This window comes from Osmerus eperlanus, chromosome 7 (genome assembly GCF_963692335.1).
Source record: "Osmerus eperlanus chromosome 7, fOsmEpe2.1, whole genome shotgun sequence".
Classification (NCBI taxonomy): Eukaryota; Metazoa; Chordata; class Actinopteri; order Osmeriformes; family Osmeridae; genus Osmerus; species Osmerus eperlanus.
Genome location: NC_085024.1, coordinates 1,919,993 through 1,941,230, shown reverse-complemented (window position 1 = coordinate 1,941,230; position 21,238 = coordinate 1,919,993). Strand labels below are relative to the sequence as shown.

At 40.2% G+C, this 21,238-nt stretch overlaps 1 protein-coding gene across 1 annotated transcript in view; it reads left to right on the top strand.

Moving 5' to 3' along the window:
* The window catches only part of LOC134024063 (uncharacterized), a 54,565-nt gene that overhangs the window by 20,603 nt on the left and 12,724 nt on the right, over nt 1-21,238 (top strand). Inside the window, exon 9 of the mRNA XM_062466465.1 lies at nt 19,112-19,807. Within this exon, the coding sequence (XP_062322449.1) occupies nt 19,112-19,807 (696 nt within the window). The remainder of the gene's footprint in view (nt 1-19,111; nt 19,808-21,238) is intronic.

The following is a 21,238-nucleotide window of genomic DNA, read 5'->3' as shown; positions in this document are numbered from 1 at the left end:
TAGTGCATAAAGCAGTGGTATTCACCCCTAGGGGGTGTTCCATCAACGTAGATTAAGGAAAAGCCAGGCTTATTTCGACAAGTCTCACTTACTTCAGCGAGAGTTCCGTTCCATTAAGGTGGCTTATTAGAGTTTTAGATAAGTAACCAAGTTAATTTATACCTCTGAACTAGCCTCCGTGTCAGGCTAAAAGTCGAGCTACATTGAGATGTGTTACAAATCATTTTAAACAGGCGGAAACAGAATGTCAAAAGACAGTTCCATCGAGTGAATTCCAGCCCGCAAAGCATTTTTGTTCCGTCCGTGTTCTGAAACAGAAGTGCATACTTTTTTTCTCACAAAAGAAACAACAAGTTAACAAATAATGTCACTTTCACTGTTTTCAAAAGCCATTGGTTAATTGACATAAAATAAGGCCTAAACTAAGCAATGCTTCTTGACAAGTTTTGTCAATGAATGTTCTTCAACCCTGTGAATGAAGGTGCTCAGATTATACAAAGAGCGTTTGTCCCACCAGCCCTAAGGGTCTTCAGAGACAGAAGTAATGCTTAGTGATGTGCCGTTCCTGAACAATTCGTTCATTTTGAATGAATCATTAGTATGACTCGGGAGTAACGAGTAGTCTCAGAGACTCTCAGATTTTCGCTTGGCCGAGATTTAAAAAAAGTAAAAATAACAAAACCAGTATTTATCAATTGTGAACAAATCTCATTCACATCTTACTATACTAAACCTAGCAGTCGCGCAAAAGTGAATAAGGTAATCAAATCCTTTCTGTTTCCTCTTCTGAGCCTATGCAGATCACGTGAAAAATTATCCAAAGACTTGTACCCGAACACACGGTCAGCAGATGAACGAGTCATTGATCCGAAGACACGGTCAGGAGGTGAACGATTCATTCCTTCTTTCGGGTACGAGTCTTTGGATCATTTTTCACGTGACCTGCATAGGCTCAAATAAGGAAACAGAAAGGATTTGTTTACCTCGTTCACTTTCGCGTGACTAGGTTTAGTAAGACGTGAATGATATTCGTTCACAAGTAATAATTAGGGTTCCTCCGTCAGGAGGACCCTTTTGTGTTTGTTGGTATTATTAGGGTTCCTCCGTCAGGAGGACCCTATTGTGTTTGTTGGTATTATTATTATTAGGTTCCTCCGGTAGGAGGGAACCTATTGTTATTGTTGGTATTCTTATTATTAGGTTCCTCCGGTAGGAAGGAACCTATTGTTATTGTTGGTATTCTTATTAGGTTCCTCCGGTAGGAGGGAACCTATTGTTATTGTTGGTATTCTTATTATTAGGTTCCTCCGGTAGGAGGGAACCTATTGTTATTGTTGGTATTCTTATTAGGTTCCTCCGGTAGGAGGGAACCTATTGTTATTGTTGGTATTCTTATTAGGTTCCTCCGGTAGGAGGGAACCTATTGTTATTGTTGGTATTCTTATTATTAGGTTCCTCCGGTAGGAGGGAACCTATTGTTATTGTTGGTATTCTTATTATTATTATTATTTTTCTTCTCCTTGCGCCCCAATATCTCAAAAAGTCCCTGGTAATAAATTTTCTAATTTGGCACATTGATACTACATCCAAGTGGGTACCCCCACACCAAATATGGGCCACATCGGACCATAGGGGGCGCCACAGGCCACGCCCAAATGTCCGATTTTCAAAGTGATGGCATTTCCACCCCATTGCTCCAATTCTTCTGAAACTTGGTGTGCATGCCTCATTTTTCATGAGGAACAAAAAAGCCTCAAAGACCCATAAGGTCCGCCATGATGGATTTTCCTGTACTGTGATAATTTGGGAAAACCTTCAAAATTCCTCTTCTCTTGAACCAAAGGTGAAATTGACTTGAAATTTGGTACAGATATGTATCATTGACGTATTTAAAAACGTTACTTAAGGCAATTGAATCAAGTACAAAATGGCTGAAATGGGTGTATTTATGTAAATGTCCACATTGCCTCAATATGTTTGTGTCACTAAATCAAATGTATTTTTGAAGGATGGTTCAAACCTAATAAGCTTTAAGGTGACATGCCTCTGAAGTACCATGCAAAGTTTCACCTTGATATGTCAAAATATGACTGAATTACAGCAGTTTGACCTTGGACCAAATCTGACAATGCTCGCCATTGGAGAAACAGCTTTTTTTATTATCCAGTTTTGTGTAATCCATGTCTGGGAATGGCTCAATTGGCTGGTAAGCAAATGGTTGTAGGTTCAAAACCAGTCAGAAGCATAGTTTTTAATTTTTTATTCTGGCAAAACGGTTTCTAGTCTTCCGATCAATCCTCCGGTTGTAAAAACATAGCAATGCGTGTTTATTTGAGCCCATCACAACACTCTGATCATCTGTTTAGCGAGACTGTGTAAACCACTGCAAAACAAGCCAGGTTCACCACAGTAGCTAGCTACTTGTAGTCTACGCATGGTAGAGATAACTCTAATGGTTTTCTCTAATGAAGTCAATTGATTGTTCAGGTGGATCCCTTGCCTGTTGCACAAATTCATTTCAGTAACCTAAGCCAGGACACATTCCCACTGATGCTAGGCATGATTTAAAATTCCCTTCCATGACAAGTTATGGCACTCCAAACAACCTGTTAAAAAAACGATGAGAAAGTTATTCTTTACAGCAGCAACCCAGTCATCCCGTTTTTATAGGAAATGTACAAGCAGTTTCAACTTAGGCTGAATCTAACAACACTTACCACAGGAGAAACAGCTTACTTTTTTATACAGTAACTGAACATGACAATATTCAACACTGAGAATAGGGCTGGGATGGTGACCTGTAAAGTATAAGGTTGTAGGTTGGAATCCAGCCATAGTCTTTTGGCCTGTCATAATTTTGATTATCTGTTTAGTTCAACAGGATGACATCATTCTGAAATACGATGCACAATTTCATGCAATTTCACCTTGAAATGTCAACCGTTTCTTAACCTTTGTCCAAAAGCTGACCAAAGCTAATACTCTGCCCTTTCTATTCTTACAATCTCAACAGTTGGTGTGTAGCAGAGAGGATAGAGAGACTGACTTGTAACCTTATGCTCATGAGTTCAAATTCCCATTCAGCCCGGTTGTTGGCCAAACATGAAGTAGTTTTGCTCCCTTGTTGTCCAACTCTCGATCTTCTGCAGTGTACATGTTTATAATATTTTGCCATTTTGCGGAGGAACCCGCATCGCTGCTTGCAGCTATATTTATTATTATTCTAGTAATTTATCTCATGAACACATTGGTAAAAAGTTTTGAAATTTGGCATATTGATACAACATGCCACAACTACGGCCCAAACACAGACTGGCCCACATCAGATCATAGGGGGCGCCACAGGCGACGCCCAAATGTCAGATTTTCAAAGTGATAGCATTTCCACCCCATTGCTCAAATTCTTCTGAAACTTGGTGTGCATGCCTTATTTCTCATGGCGAACAAAAAAGCCTCAAGGACCCATAAGGTCCGCCTGATCGATTTTCCTGTAGAGTGATAATTTGGGAAAAACTTCAAAATTCCTCTTCTCTTGAACCAAAGGTCTAATTAACTTGAGATTTTGTACAGATATGTATCATTGACGTATTTAAAAACGTTACTTATAGCAATTGAATAAAATACTAAATAGCTGAAAGGGGTGTATTTATGTAAATTTCCACATTACCTCAATATGTTTGTGTCACTAAATCAAAGTTCATTTTGAATGATGGGTTTTCAAACCTAATAGGCTTTAAGGTGACACGCCCATGAAGTACCCTAAACAATTTCACCTTGATATGTCAAAATATGACTGAATTACAGCTGTTTGAACTTGGACCAAATCTGACAATGCTCGCCATTGGAGAAACAGCTTTTTTTTGTAGATTAACTGAACATGCCAATACTCAACACTGAGAATAGCTCAACGAGCTGGAACGGTGACCTGCAAAGTACAAGGTCGTAGGTTCAAATCCAGCAACACTGAGTCTATCTTAATTTGAATACATGTTTAGTTAAACAGGATGACATCGTTCTAAAGTACCATGCACAATTTCACCTTGATATGTCAAAATATCATTGAATTACAGCTGTTTAAGCTTTGGCCGAATCGAACAAGCCATGCTACAGGATATACATCTTTTTTTCGGGGGACAGAAACTGATAAGAATTTCTCAGCCTTGCGGGTAGCTCAATGGGTTGAAGCGTTGTACTGCAAAGCATAAGGCCACAGGTTCGTTTCGAGGCACAGTCTTTTGGCCTGTCATAATTTTGATTACTTGTTTAGTTAAACAGGCAGACATCATTCTGAAATACCATGCGCAATTTCACCTTGAAATGTCAACCGTTTCTTAACCTTTGTCCCAAAGCTGACCAAAAACTAATACTCATATCACGCAGTCGGAGCACAGCTAGATAATCAGCGTCAGCACCCTTGGGTACCCAGCATGCAGTGCGGCATATCAAAAAACGCAAAGACTTGTGGAAAATAGTTGGTTACAACAGCCGTGCAAGGGATTTCAGTTGTTGTGTTCGTTCAGTTAGATGTTTGTAATGTTATTGTTTGTTAGTTAATATAATCTTGTTGGTCACCCTGATTGTGCATGTTGTGTAGTTTAATGGGACCAGAGAGTCGGCTGCTGTACTGTCACAGGCTATTCTCGCAAGGAGCTGAACATGAGTGCTGCCCTAGCCCAGTTGCCCACATGACTATTGTTTGTTGTGCATTGACTAAGAGTCTGGAAGGAGATCAACTCAAGAAGAGTTTCAGTATCCTATAAAAAGTTAATAATCAGCCCTTACTAATCATAAAATCTCAGCAGTTGGTGTGTAGCAGAGAGGCTAGAGAGACTGACTAGTGACCTTATGCTCATGAGTTCAAATCCCCGTTCAGCCTATTATTGTTGGCCAAACATGAAGTAGTTTTGCTCTCTTGTTGTCCAAGTCTCGATCTTCTACAGTGTACATGTTTATAATATTTTGCCATTTTGCGGAGGAACCCGCATCGCTGCTTGCAGCTATATTTAGGTTCCTCCGGTAGGAGGGAACCTAGTGTTATTGTTGGTATTCTTATTATTAGGTTCCTCCGGTAGGAGGGAACCTAGTGTTATTGTTGGTAGTCTGATTATTATTAGGTTCCTCCGGTAGGAGGGAACCTATTGTTATTGTTGGTATTCTTCTTATAAGGTTCCTCCGGTAGAAAGGAACCTATTGTTATTGTTGGTATTCTTATTATTATTTTTCTTCTCCTTGCGCCCCAATATCTCAAAAAGTCCCCTGTCATAAATTTTCTAATTTGGCACATTAATACTACATCCAAGTGGGTACCCCCACACCAAATATGGGCCACAGCGGACCATAGGGGGCGCCACAGGCCACGCCCAAATGTCCGATTTTCAAAGTGATGGCATTTCCACCCCATTGCTCCAATTCTTCTGAAACTTGGTGTGCATGCCTCATTTTTCATGAGGAACAAAAAAGCCTCAAGGACCCATAAGGTCCGCCATGATGGATTTTCCTGTACTGTGATAATTTGGGAAAACCTTCAAAATTCCTCTTCTCTTGATCCAAAGGTGAAATTGACTTGAAATTTGGTACAGATATGTATCATTGACGTATTTAAAAACTTTACTTAAGGCAATTGAATCAAGTACAAAATGGCTGAAATGGGTGTATTTATGTAAATGTACACATTGCCTCAATATGTTTGTGTCACTAAATCAAATGTATTTTTGAAGGATGGTTCAAACCTAATAAGCTTTAAGGTGACATGCCTCTGAAGTACCATGCAAAGTTTCACCTTGATATGTCAAAATATGACTGAATTAGAGCTGTTTGAACTTGGACCAAATCTGACAATCCTCGCCATTGGAGAAACAGCTTTTTTTAATTATCCAGTTATTGAACTTTGTGTATTCCATGCCTGGGAATGGCTCAATTGGCTGAGATGTTGTGCTGGTAATCAAGGTTCAATACCAGTCAGAGGCATAGTTTTTAATTTTTTATTCTGACCAAACGGTTTCTAGTCTCACGATAAATCCTCCGGTTGTAAAACATAGCAATGCATGTTTATTTGAGCCCATCACAACACTCCGATCATCTGTTTAGCGAGACTGTGTAAACCACTGCAAAAGAAGCCAGGTTCACCACAGTAGCTAGCTACTTGTAGTCTACGCATGGTAGAGATAACTCTAATGGTTATCTCTAATGAAGTCAATTAATTGTTCAGGTGGATCCCTTGCCTGTTGCACAAATTCATTTCAGTAACCTGAGCCAGGACACATCCCCACTGATGCTAGGCATGATTTTAAATTTGACAAGTTATGGCACTCCTAACAACCTTTTTAAAAAAACTATGAGTAAGTTATTCTTTACAGCAGCAACCCAGTCATTCCGTTGTCCCGTTTTTATAGGAAATGTAAAAGCAGTTTCAACTTTGGACGAATCTTACAATGCTTACCACAAGAGAAACAGCTTATTTTTTTATACAGTAACTGAACATGACAATATTCAGCACTGAGAATATCTCAATGGGCTGGGATGGTGACCTGTAAAGTATAAGGTCGTAGGTTGGAATCAAGCCATAGTCTTTTGGCCTGTCATAATTTTGATTATCTGTTCAGTTCAACAGGATGACATCATTCTGAAGTACCACAAACAATTTCACCTTGGTATGTGAAAATATGATTGAATTAGAGCAGTTTCAACGTTGGCTGAATCTAACAACGCTTTTCCACAGGAGAAACAGCTTACTTTTTTATACAGTAACTGAACATGATAATATTTAACACTGAGAATAGCTCAATGGGCTGGGATGGTGATCTGTAAAGTATAAGGTAGTAGGTTGGAATCCAGCCATTATCTTTTGGCCTGTCATAATTTTGATTATCTGTTTAGCTAAACAGGATGACATCATTCTGAAATACCATGCACAATTTCATGCAATTTCACCTTGAAATGTCAACTGTTTCTTAACCTTTGTCCCAATGTTGACCAAAGCTAATACTCTGCCCTTTCTATTCATACAATCTCAACAGTTGGTGTGTAGCAGAGAGGATAGAGAGACTGACTTGTAACCTTATGCTCATGAGTTCAAATCCCCATTCAGCCTGTTGTTGGCCAAACATGAAGTAGTTTTGCTCCCTTGTTGTCCAACTCTCGATCTTCTGCAGTGTACATAATATTTTGCCATTTTGCGGAGGAACCCGCATCGCTGCTTGCAGCTATATTTGTTGGTATTCTTATTATTATTTTTCTTCTCCTTGCGCCCCAATATCTCAAAAAGTCCCTTGTCATAAATGTTCTAATTTGGCAAATTGATACTACATCCAAGTGGGTACCCCCACACCAAATATGGGCCACATCGGTCCATAGGGGGCGCCACAGGCCACGCCCAAAAGTCCGATTTTCAAAGTGATGGCATTTCCACCCCATTGCTCCAATTCTTCTGAAACTTGATGTGCATGCCTCATTTTTCATGAGGAACAAAAAAGCCTCAAGGACCCATAAGGTCCGCCATGATGGATTTTCCTGTACTGTGATAATTTGGGAAAACCTTCAAAATTCCTCTTCTCTTGAACCAAAGGTGAAATTGACTTGAAATTTGGTACAGATATGTATCATTGACGTATTTAAAAACGTTACTTAAGGCAATTGAATCAAGTACAAAATGGCTGAAATGGGTGTATTTATGTAAATGTCCACATTGCCTCAATATGTTTGTGTCACTAAATCAAATGTATTTTTGAAGGATGGTTCAAACCTAATAAGCTTTAAGGTGACATGCCTCTGAAGTACCATGCAAAGTTTCACCTTGATATGTCAAAATATGACTGAATTACAGCAGTTTGACCTTGGACCAAATCTGACAATGCTCGCCATTGGAGAAACAGCTTTTTTTATTATCCAGTTTTGTGTAATCCATGTCTGGGAATGGCTCAATTGGCTGGTAAGCAAATGGTTGTAGGTTCAAAACCAGTCAGAAGCATAGTTTTTAATTTTTTATTCTGGCAAAACGGTTTCTAGTCTTCCGATCAATCCTCCGGTTGTAAAAACATAGCAATGCGTGTTTATTTGAGCCCATCACAACACTCTGATCATCTGTTTAGCGAGACTGTGTAAACCACTGCAAAACAAGCCAGGTTCACCACAGTAGCTAGCTACTTGTAGTCTACGCATGGTAGAGATAACTCTAATGGTTTTCTCTAATGAAGTCAATTGATTGTTCAGGTGGATCCCTTGCCTGTTGCACAAATTCATTTCAGTAACCTAAGCCAGGACACATTCCCACTGATGCTAGGCATGATTTAAAATTCCCTTCCATGACAAGTTATGGCACTCCAAACAACCTGTTAAAAAAACGATGAGAAAGTTATTCTTTACAGCAGCAACCCAGTCATCCCGTTTTTATAGGAAATGTACAAGCAGTTTCAACTTAGGCTGAATCTAACAACACTTACCACAGGAGAAACAGCTTACTTTTTTATACAGTAACTGAACATGACAATATTCAACACTGAGAATAGGGCTGGGATGGTGACCTGTAAAGTATAAGGTTGTAGGTTGGAATCCAGCCATAGTCTTTTGGCCTGTCATAATTTTGATTATCTGTTTAGTTCAACAGGATGACATCATTCTGAAATACGATGCACAATTTCATGCAATTTCACCTTGAAATGTCAACCGTTTCTTAACCTTTGTCCAAAAGCTGACCAAAGCTAATACTCTGCCCTTTCTATTCTTACAATCTCAACAGTTGGTGTGTAGCAGAGAGGATAGAGAGACTGACTTGTAACCTTATGCTCATGAGTTCAAATTCCCATTCAGCCCGGTTGTTGGCCAAACATGAAGTAGTTTTGCTCCCTTGTTGTCCAACTCTCGATCTTCTGCAGTGTACATGTTTATAATATTTTGCCATTTTGCGGAGGAACCCGCATCGCTGCTTGCAGCTATATTTATTATTATTCTAGTAATTTATCTCATGAACACATTGGTAAAAAGTTTTGAAATTTGGCATATTGATACAACATGCCACAACTACGGCCCAAACACAGACTGGCCCACATCAGATCATAGGGGGCGCCACAGGCGACGCCCAAATGTCAGATTTTCAAAGTGATAGCATTTCCACCCCATTGCTCAAATTCTTCTGAAACTTGGTGTGCATGCCTTATTTCTCATGGCGAACAAAAAAGCCTCAAGGACCCATAAGGTCCGCCTGATCGATTTTCCTGTAGAGTGATAATTTGGGAAAAACTTCAAAATTCCTCTTCTCTTGAACCAAAGGTCTAATTAACTTGAGATTTTGTACAGATATGTATCATTGACGTATTTAAAAACGTTACTTATAGCAATTGAATAAAATACTAAATAGCTGAAAGGGGTGTATTTATGTAAATTTCCACATTACCTCAATATGTTTGTGTCACTAAATCAAAGTTCATTTTGAATGATGGGTTTTCAAACCTAATAGGCTTTAAGGTGACACGCCCATGAAGTACCCTAAACAATTTCACCTTGATATGTCAAAATATGACTGAATTACAGCTGTTTGAACTTGGACCAAATCTGACAATGCTCGCCATTGGAGAAACAGCTTTTTTTTGTAGATTAACTGAACATGCCAATACTCAACACTGAGAATAGCTCAACGAGCTGGAACGGTGACCTGCAAAGTACAAGGTCGTAGGTTCAAATCCAGCAACACTGAGTCTATCTTAATTTGAATACATGTTTAGTTAAACAGGATGACATCGTTCTAAAGTACCATGCACAATTTCACCTTGATATGTCAAAATATCATTGAATTACAGCTGTTTAAGCTTTGGCCGAATCGAACAAGCCATGCTACAGGATATACATCTTTTTTTCGGGGGACAGAAACTGATAAGAATTTCTCAGCCTTGCGGGTAGCTCAATGGGTTGAAGCGTTGTACTGCAAAGCATAAGGCCACAGGTTCGTTTCGAGGCACAGTCTTTTGGCCTGTCATAATTTTGATTACTTGTTTAGTTAAACAGGCAGACATCATTCTGAAATACCATGCGCAATTTCACCTTGAAATGTCAACCGTTTCTTAACCTTTGTCCCAAAGCTGACCAAAAACTAATACTCATATCACGCAGTCGGAGCACAGCTAGATAATCAGCGTCAGCACCCTTGGGTACCCAGCATGCAGTGCGGCATATCAAAAAACGCAAAGACTTGTGGAAAATAGTTGGTTACAACAGCCGTGCAAGGGATTTCAGTTGTTGTGTTCGTTCAGTTAGATGTTTGTAATGTTATTGTTTGTTAGTTAATATAATCTTGTTGGTCACCCTGATTGTGCATGTTGTGTAGTTTAATGGGACCAGAGAGTCGGCTGCTGTACTGTCACAGGCTATTCTCGCAAGGAGCTGAACATGAGTGCTGCCCTAGCCCAGTTGCCCACATGACTATTGTTTGTTGTGCATTGACTAAGAGTCTGGAAGGAGATCAACTCAAGAAGAGTTTCAGTATCCTATAAAAAGTTAATAATCAGCCCTTACTAATCATAAAATCTCAGCAGTTGGTGTGTAGCAGAGAGGCTAGAGAGACTGACTAGTGACCTTATGCTCATGAGTTCAAATCCCCGTTCAGCCTATTATTGTTGGCCAAACATGAAGTAGTTTTGCTCTCTTGTTGTCCAAGTCTCGATCTTCTACAGTGTACATGTTTATAATATTTTGCCATTTTGCGGAGGAACCCGCATCGCTGCTTGCAGCTATATTTAGGTTCCTCCGGTAGGAGGGAACCTAGTGTTATTGTTGGTATTCTTATTATTAGGTTCCTCCGGTAGGAGGGAACCTAGTGTTATTGTTGGTAGTCTGATTATTATTAGGTTCCTCCGGTAGGAGGGAACCTATTGTTATTGTTGGTATTCTTCTTATAAGGTTCCTCCGGTAGAAAGGAACCTATTGTTATTGTTGGTATTCTTATTATTATTTTTCTTCTCCTTGCGCCCCAATATCTCAAAAAGTCCCCTGTCATAAATTTTCTAATTTGGCACATTAATACTACATCCAAGTGGGTACCCCCACACCAAATATGGGCCACAGCGGACCATAGGGGGCGCCACAGGCCACGCCCAAATGTCCGATTTTCAAAGTGATGGCATTTCCACCCCATTGCTCCAATTCTTCTGAAACTTGGTGTGCATGCCTCATTTTTCATGAGGAACAAAAAAGCCTCAAGGACCCATAAGGTCCGCCATGATGGATTTTCCTGTACTGTGATAATTTGGGAAAACCTTCAAAATTCCTCTTCTCTTGATCCAAAGGTGAAATTGACTTGAAATTTGGTACAGATATGTATCATTGACGTATTTAAAAACTTTACTTAAGGCAATTGAATCAAGTACAAAATGGCTGAAATGGGTGTATTTATGTAAATGTACACATTGCCTCAATATGTTTGTGTCACTAAATCAAATGTATTTTTGAAGGATGGTTCAAACCTAATAAGCTTTAAGGTGACATGCCTCTGAAGTACCATGCAAAGTTTCACCTTGATATGTCAAAATATGACTGAATTAGAGCTGTTTGAACTTGGACCAAATCTGACAATCCTCGCCATTGGAGAAACAGCTTTTTTTAATTATCCAGTTATTGAACTTTGTGTATTCCATGCCTGGGAATGGCTCAATTGGCTGAGATGTTGTGCTGGTAATCAAGGTTCAATACCAGTCAGAGGCATAGTTTTTAATTTTTTATTCTGACCAAACGGTTTCTAGTCTCACGATAAATCCTCCGGTTGTAAAACATAGCAATGCATGTTTATTTGAGCCCATCACAACACTCCGATCATCTGTTTAGCGAGACTGTGTAAACCACTGCAAAAGAAGCCAGGTTCACCACAGTAGCTAGCTACTTGTAGTCTACGCATGGTAGAGATAACTCTAATGGTTATCTCTAATGAAGTCAATTAATTGTTCAGGTGGATCCCTTGCCTGTTGCACAAATTCATTTCAGTAACCTGAGCCAGGACACATCCCCACTGATGCTAGGCATGATTTTAAATTTGACAAGTTATGGCACTCCTAACAACCTTTTTAAAAAAACTATGAGTAAGTTATTCTTTACAGCAGCAACCCAGTCATTCCGTTGTCCCGTTTTTATAGGAAATGTAAAAGCAGTTTCAACTTTGGACGAATCTTACAATGCTTACCACAAGAGAAACAGCTTATTTTTTTATACAGTAACTGAACATGACAATATTCAGCACTGAGAATATCTCAATGGGCTGGGATGGTGACCTGTAAAGTATAAGGTCGTAGGTTGGAATCAAGCCATAGTCTTTTGGCCTGTCATAATTTTGATTATCTGTTCAGTTCAACAGGATGACATCATTCTGAAGTACCACAAACAATTTCACCTTGGTATGTGAAAATATGATTGAATTAGAGCAGTTTCAACGTTGGCTGAATCTAACAACGCTTTTCCACAGGAGAAACAGCTTACTTTTTTATACAGTAACTGAACATGATAATATTTAACACTGAGAATAGCTCAATGGGCTGGGATGGTGATCTGTAAAGTATAAGGTAGTAGGTTGGAATCCAGCCATTATCTTTTGGCCTGTCATAATTTTGATTATCTGTTTAGCTAAACAGGATGACATCATTCTGAAATACCATGCACAATTTCATGCAATTTCACCTTGAAATGTCAACTGTTTCTTAACCTTTGTCCCAATGTTGACCAAAGCTAATACTCTGCCCTTTCTATTCATACAATCTCAACAGTTGGTGTGTAGCAGAGAGGATAGAGAGACTGACTTGTAACCTTATGCTCATGAGTTCAAATCCCCATTCAGCCTGTTGTTGGCCAAACATGAAGTAGTTTTGCTCCCTTGTTGTCCAACTCTCGATCTTCTGCAGTGTACATAATATTTTGCCATTTTGCGGAGGAACCCGCATCGCTGCTTGCAGCTATATTTGTTGGTATTCTTATTATTATTTTTCTTCTCCTTGCGCCCCAATATCTCAAAAAGTCCCTTGTCATAAATGTTCTAATTTGGCAAATTGATACTACATCCAAGTGGGTACCCCCACACCAAATATGGGCCACATCGGACCATAGGGGGCGCCACAGGCCACGCCCAAAAGTCCGATTTTCAAAGTGATGGCATTTCCACCCCATTGCTCCAATTCTTCTGAAACTTGATGTGCATGCCTCATTTTTCATGAGGAACAAAAAAGCCTCAAGGACCCATAAGGTCCGCCATGATGGATTTTCCTGTACTGTGATAATTTGGGAAAACCTTCAAAATTCCTCTTCTCTTGAACCAAAGGTGAAATTGACTTGAAATTTGGTACAGATATGTATCATTGACGTATTTAAAAACGTTACTTAAGGCAATTGAATCAAGTACAAAATGGCTGAAATGGGTGTATTTATGTAAATGTCCACATTGCCTCAATATGTTTGTGTCACTAAATCAAATGTATTTTTGAAGGATGGTTCAAACCTAATAAGCTTTAAGGTGACATGCCTCTGAAGTACCATGCAAAGTTTCACCTTGATATGTCAAAATATGATTGAATTAGAGCTGTTTCAACCTTGGCTGAATCTAACAACGCCTACCACAGGAGAAACAGCTTACTTTTTCATACAGTAACTGAACATGACAATATTTAACACTGAGAATAGCTCAATGGGCTGGGACGGTGACCTGCAGAGTATAAGGTCGTAGGTTTGAATCCAGCCACAGTGTTTGATCCTGTCTTAAATTTAAATATCTGTTTAGTTGAACAGGATGACATCGTTCTGAAGTACCATGCGCAATTTCACCTTGATATGTCAAAAGATCATTGAATTACAGCTGTTTAAACTTTGGCCAAATCGAACAATCCGTGCTTCAGGAGAAACGGCTTCCTTTTTTTGAACAGTAACTGACCACGTATACTCAGCCTTGAGGGTAGCTCAATGGGTTGAAACGGTGTCCTATAAAGTGCAAGGTCACAGTTTCGTATCCAGGCACAGTCTATTGGCCTGTCATAATTTTGATTACTTGTTTAGTTAAACAGGCAGACATCATTCTGAAATACCATGCGCAATTTCACCTTGAAATGTCAACCATTTCTTAACCTTTGTCCCGAAGCTGACCAAAAACTAATACTCATATCACGCAGTCGGAGCACAGCTAGATAATCAGCGTCAGCACCCTTGGGTACCCAGCATGCAGTGCGGCATATCAAAAAACGCAAAGACTTGTGGAAAATAGTTGGTTACAACAGCCGTGCAAGGGATTTCAGTTGTTGTGTTCGTTCAGTTAGATGTTTGTAATGTTATTGTTTGTTAGTTAATATAATCTTGTTGGTCACCCTGATTTTGCATGTTGTGTAGTTTAATGGGACCAGAGAGTCGGCTGCTGTACTGTCACAGGCTATTCTCGCAAGAAGCTGAATATTAGCGCTGCCCTAGCCCAGTTGCCCACATGACTATTGTTTGTTGTGCATTGACTAAGAGTCTGGAAAGAGATCAACACAAGAAGAGTTTCAGTATCCTATAAAAAGTTAATACTCAGCCCTTACTAATCATAAAATCTCAGCAGTTGGTGTGTAGCAGAGAGGCTAGAGAGACTGACTAGTAACCTTCTGCTCATGAGTTCAAATCCCCGTTCAGCCTATTATTGTTGGCCAAACATGAAATAGTTTTGCTCTCTTGTTGTCCAAGTCTCGATCTTCTACAGTGTACATGTTTATAATATTTTGCCATTTTGCGGAGGAACCCGCATCGCTGCTTGCAGCTATATTTATTATTTTTCTTCTCCTTGCGCCCCAATATCTCAAAAAGTCCCTTGTCATAAATTTTCTAATTTGGCACATTGATACTACATCCAAGTGGGTACCCCCACACCAAATATGGGCCACAGCGGACCATAGGGGGCGCCACAGGCCACGCCCAAATGTCCTATTTTCAAAGTGATGGCATTTCCACCCCATTGCTCCAATTCTTCTGAAACTTGGTGTGCATGCCTCATTTTTCATGAGGAACAAAAAAGCCTCAAGGACCCATAAGGTCCGCCATGATGGATTTTCCTGTACTGTGATAATTTGGGAAAACCTTCAAAATTCCTCTTCTCTTGAACCAAATGTGAAATTGACTTTAAATTTGGTACAGATATGTATCATTGACGTATTTAAAAACGTTACTTAAGGCAATTGAATCAAGTACAAAATGGCTGAAATGGGTGTATTTATGTAAATGTCCACATTGCCTCAATATGTTTGTGTCACTAAATCAAATGTATTTTTGAAGGATGGTTCAAACCTAATAAGCTTTAAGATGACATGCCTCTGAAGTACCATGCAAAGTTTCACCTTGATATGTCAAAATATGATTGAATTAGAGCTGTTTGAACTTGGACCAAATCTGACAATGCTCGCCATTGGAGAAACAGCTTTTTTTAATTATCCAGTTATTGAACTTTGTGTATTCCATGCCTGGGAATGGCTCAATTGGCTGAGATGTTGTGCTGGTAATCAAGGTTCAATACCAGTCAGAGGCATAGTTTTTATTTTTTTATTCTGACAAAACGGTTTCTAGTCTTCCGATCAATCCTCCGGTTGTAAAAACATAGCAATGCGTGTTTATTTGAGCCCATCACAACACTCTGATCATCTGTTAAGCGAGACTGTGTAAACCACTGCAAAACAAGCCAGGTTCACCACAGTAGCTAGCTACTTGTAGTCTACGCATGGTAGAGATAACTCTGTTCAGGTGGATCCCTTGCCTGTTGCACAAATTCATTTCAGTAACTTAAGCCAGGACACATTCCCACTGATGCTAGGCATGATTTAAAATTCCCTTCCATGACAAGTTATGGCACTCCAAACAACCTGTTTAAAAAAACGATGAGAAAGTTATTCTTTACAGCAGCAACCCAGTCATCCCGTTGTCCCGTTTTTATAGGAAATGTACAAGCAGTTTCAACTTAGGCTGAATCTAACAACGCTTACCACAGGAGAAACAGCTTACTTTTTTACACAGTAACTGAACATGACAATATTCAACACTGAGACTAGCTCAATGGGCTGGGATGGTGACCTGATAAGTATAAGGTCATAGGTTGGAATCCAGCCATAGTCTTTTGGCCTGTCATAATTTTGATTATCTGTTTAGTTCAACAGGATGACATCATTCTGAAATACGATGCACAATTTCATGCAATTTCACCTTGAAATGTCAACCGTTTCTTAACCTTTGTCCAAAAGCTGACCAAAGCTAATACTCTGCCCTTTCTATTCATACAATCTCAACGGTTGGTGTGTAGCAGAGAGGATAGAGAGACTGACTTGTAACCGTATGCTCATGAGTTCAAATCCCCATTCAGCCTGTTGTTGGCCAAACATGAAGTCGTTTTGCTCCCTTGTTGTCCAACTCTCGATCTTCTGCAGTGTACGTAATATTTTGCCATTTTGCGGAGGAACCCGCATCGCTGCTTGCAGCTATATTTATTATTATTATTGGGTGTGCTCAAGCCTTCTGCGAGAGCACAACCTTTGTTCTCTCACATATATATTTATTTATTATTTATTGTTTATTTTCGCCCCCCTAAAACTCAGTCAATATTTGGCCAACATACACAACGGCGGTGTCAAAAGGTTCGTCTTGGTAGCGATTGCGTTGCTTCTATTGGAATTTACGTTCCGTTGCATGGTTTGGGCTTAAGTTAAGTTTTTGTGGCGAAAAGTGAAGCTAACGGTGGCTAATTTGCTAGCCACAGTCACTGACGTTAACTACGTCACTAACGTCACGAAAACACGCGTGACTAACTGTAGCAGAACATTCGTTTCGCATCTGTTAACTTGGGGGATAGCTAGGCTAACTATAGCTTTACTGCAAGGCAGCTGCAGGAATGCCACAAGCAAAGAGGCCAGGGTGATAACTATTTACTCAATTTACTTTGTGATATGACACACAATTGTGATGTGTAATGTACAATATTAGCTGATATTATTAAGGAAGTAAGCCCACATCTACTTTCGGAAACGGTAGTCTACTATTTCACTGAAATATTAGCATCATGACATTAGCCTCTGTTGCCCGGGCAACACATACTACAGTGGTCTATGATGTATCTGTTTTCAATCGTTAAAATAAACATTCCTCACATATACATTTTCGTTGTAGGATTTATTATGACATTAGATTACAAGTAAACGATTTGTGGGTGAAATTATCATTACCTGTGGTTTCAATCCGGTGTATCACTGCAACGCTGTAGCCTACGCGAGACACACGACAAAAACATCTACACAGCTGTAGGAAGTCAAACGGCGACAGAACATGTTCGGCACTCCCCTTACTTAAATCAAGTCTTTCAATAGGTGAAACTATCTAACTACTAACCTGAACTTCATTGCCACAGCCTAAACGTTGTCAATCTGTTCATGAAAATAATTAATTAAACCGTACAACGGAACGTTAAATCCAATTCAACCAACGCAATCGCTACCAAGACGAACACAGCAGTAGTCTACTAGTACTGTACCGTAGTAGTACAATTTACCGGGGCAGCTTCTCCACACAGGGCTATATCGCATTTTGTGTTGTTACTGACAATGATCGCTACCAGTGAGCTTTTTATGAATGAGCGATTTTCCACTACATAAATGTCAAGCTTATTTAAGTTTTTGGGGGCATATTTTCAGGTAGCAGATGGTACTGTTTGAATCGCGATTCCATCTTCTACTGCCGGTAACGTCGTAGAATAATCTTCAAAGGGGGTTCTTTATTAATGAATGAATGCAATATGAGTAGGCTAAATGCCTGAAAATATCACGAGAAGGGAAAACTTAAAAGGGACGTTTAAGTCATAGAGATTAGGTCAATTTTTACACCGGTCTGCCAAATTTATTCGTTTTGATTCAGCTATGAGGCTCTTGCAGGGGAAATAAGAAGACATCATATTTCATTCTACACTTAACTCGTATTTTGAGTTGTAAATAAGCAGCAAAAAATGCTTTTAAATCTATGTAATCTTTATAAATAATAAGTATGCATTTTTATATAAAATATACAGAAATATCAGTTGTAAAAATGTCATTAAAAAACGGACCCCTGTGCAACCGACCCAAGCAAGCACACCCTACAATTTCTCCAGAAATTGTATCCTCTCTAGTTATAAATAAAGTAAAGTACGCAAACACCGCTTGATCGGCCATGACTGACGTCAACGCAGCAAACCAGGAGAAGCTGGAATGTCCGACTTCACAGAGCCGTTTTTAACTCCTCCCCGACTGCAAGCGGCTACTCTCGCCGGTCGCAGCCGCAGTCCATGTCGAACGCACCTATTGTATCCGGTGTTTCCCACAGAATGTGATTATATTTGTGGCGGTAGGCAGGGGTGGAGCCAGACGTCGTAAACATGAGGTGCTCAGCCCAAAGCCATGTCCTAGTATCAGTTAGATGAGAGTGTAGATAGGGACTTCGACAAGTAATACGAGCAAGCAAATTATTTTGTAATTAATTTGAGCGCAAAACAGTTTTGATTTTTATGTAATTTAAACATTACGTTGGATTCATATTGTTATATTTGCCGAATGTATTTAACTATGAAAATTATTAGATTTAACTTGAATGTATCAGTTTTGGACACATTTGTGCAGAGAATTATGATAGGCCTACTAACCGTTCGTACACTATGGATTGATTATCCGGCGGTCTTCTTTGAGGGAAAAATGTTTGTCTGGCGCATTGATTCAGAGCGGGCACAGAGAGAGGAGGCTATTCACAGATAGGTCCATTGTGGTGAGAGAGCCCAAGCGGGGCAAGAAGGGGCTGAGTGCATCAATGCGCTGCGCGCAGCTCTACAATAAAAAGTTTTTTGCCATGTTACAAAAACACAAGTAAAAACATTTGTGGCGTTCAATTTTTTATTGTGGCGGGCCGCCACAAATAAATCAATATATGGGAAACACTGGTATCACATCAAGTGTTTATTTAATAACACTGTGAAGTGTGGAATTTGGTTATAGAGCGATTGATTATATTGTATAAAGCTATGCAATATGAGTTTTATACACAGTAAGGAATATCTTTAGGCAACATACTGTATGTAATTTAGAAATGACTCTCTACTCATCCTTCTCCCCACCCCCCTCTCTGACAGGTGACTCCCTCCATCTCTCAGAGCTGAGGATTGTGCTGCTGGGGGGGAAACGTGCAGGGAAGAGTTCATCAGGAAACACCATCCTGGGCAGAGAGGAGTTTGACCTGAGGACAGCTGCTCAGTGTGTGAAGAGACAGGGAGAAGTAGCAGGGAGGCAGGTCACTGTGGTTGACACTCCAGGATGGAGGAGTAATCTCCCTGTAGAGGAGACTACTGAGCAGGTTATACAGGAGATAGTACGCAGTGTGTCTCTGTGTCCTCCAGGACCCCACACTCTCCTCCTGGTCATACGGCTGGATGTCTCATTCACAGAGGAAGAAGCCAATTCTGTAGAGGGACACCTGCAGCTTCTCAGTGAGAGTGTCTGGAGTCACACTATAGTGCTGTTCACCTGTGGGGACCGTCTGGGAGACACAACCATTGAGCAGCACATTGAAAGAGAAGGGAAGGCCCTCCAGTGGCTTGTTGAGAAATGTGGGAACAGGTATCATGTTTTCAACAATAATAACAGGGGTGATGACACTCAGGTCACTGAGCTGTTGGACAAGGTGAAGGAGATGGTGGCAGGAAACAGTGGAGATGTGTTTCAGCCTGAGATGGATGGAAGTCAAGAAATGAACTGGAGTCTTGAAGAGGATCAGACATCACCACTGCCTGTGAAAACAGCTAGGAGCATAGACCTCATCCCACCAAGCAGTTAGTATCTGACTATTTACTGTACTAACAACAGCGCTGGTACATACATAATTGTATGTACAACCAATTCAACACTGATCATTAACATTCTCCAAATGGTAGATTTTCATTTCAAATAAATACTAGTGCTGTCAAACTATTAAAATATCTAATCGCGATTAATCGCATTAATGTCATAATTAACTTGTGATTAATCGCAATTAAGCGCACATTTTGATCTATTCTTAATGTCCCTTGATTTATTTTTGTCCCATTATTTTTTCTCATTTTAATGCTCTTATCAACATGGAAAAGTGGATCGGATTGCTTAGTGCAAATGTTTTTTTTAATTGAAAACAACATTGCAATCGCCTGGCTTTGACGACGGGGCGGAGAATTCGCATCAGCTGTGTGCTTAACCTTCAAGTGGTATTTCAGACTGAACGTGCTGCGATGATAGCTCAGTTCACAACAACAAAACACACAGATCACTTTGGTCTTGTCAATGGAACCATCTGGCAACTTTTTAAAAGTAAACTTTCCATTCAGAATCTTATTGGCATCCATTTCGGCATCTCGCGCTCGCCATCCACTCAAAACATAACGTTAGCCTACTACTCTTTAGCCGGCTTGCAAGCCCAAACAAGAGAGCGGCATGCCTGTTGTTTTGTTTCCGGTCTAGCTAGATCCGGTGTGGTGTTGTAGTTTTTCTAACATCAGTAGTTGTTGCAACAGCATGTGAAAAAAACGACAAAGTTTGCTAGGCCAAAAAGAACGTTAATCTTGCAATAAAAAAAAGTACGCTGTTAAAATGAGTTTGCGTTAACGCCGTTAATAACACGTTTAACTGACAGCCCTAATCAATACATAAATGTTTGCTAAATAAATACAAATGTTTTGCATTTATTTAGCAAACACTTTTTCCATAAGGCTATCTGAACCAGTGACCTCTTGAGCTACAGTGAAATACTCAACCACTGAGCTATAGCTTGCTGTGTATTTGCCATCTGTATTGCTATCTGTGATTGTCCATGGATCTGAGAAGATACTGTAACATTCACAGAGTCAGAGGCCCTGGGACGTGTACGATGTAAACTGGTTCAGACTAACGGAGGTTGAGCATGTGCACTTCCTCTTGGGCCTGAACGGGTCACAAGAGAGACGTGTTTACTTTGATAAGCGATACGTGGTTGTTGGAGAGCGGTGCTCGCCCACTGTAGCCCTCGTTTCCCCCGTCTGGGCCCTGCTGCTGACCTGTCCATGCAGAGCCTGGTGTCCCTCCATGACCTGTCCATGCAGAGCCTGCTGTCCCTCCATGACCTGTCCATGCAGAGCCTGCTGTCCCTCCATGACCTGTCCATGCAGAGCCTGCTGTCCCTCCATGACCTGTCCATGCAGAGCCTGGTGTCCCTCCATGACCTGTCCATGCAGAGCCTGCTGTCCCTCCATGAC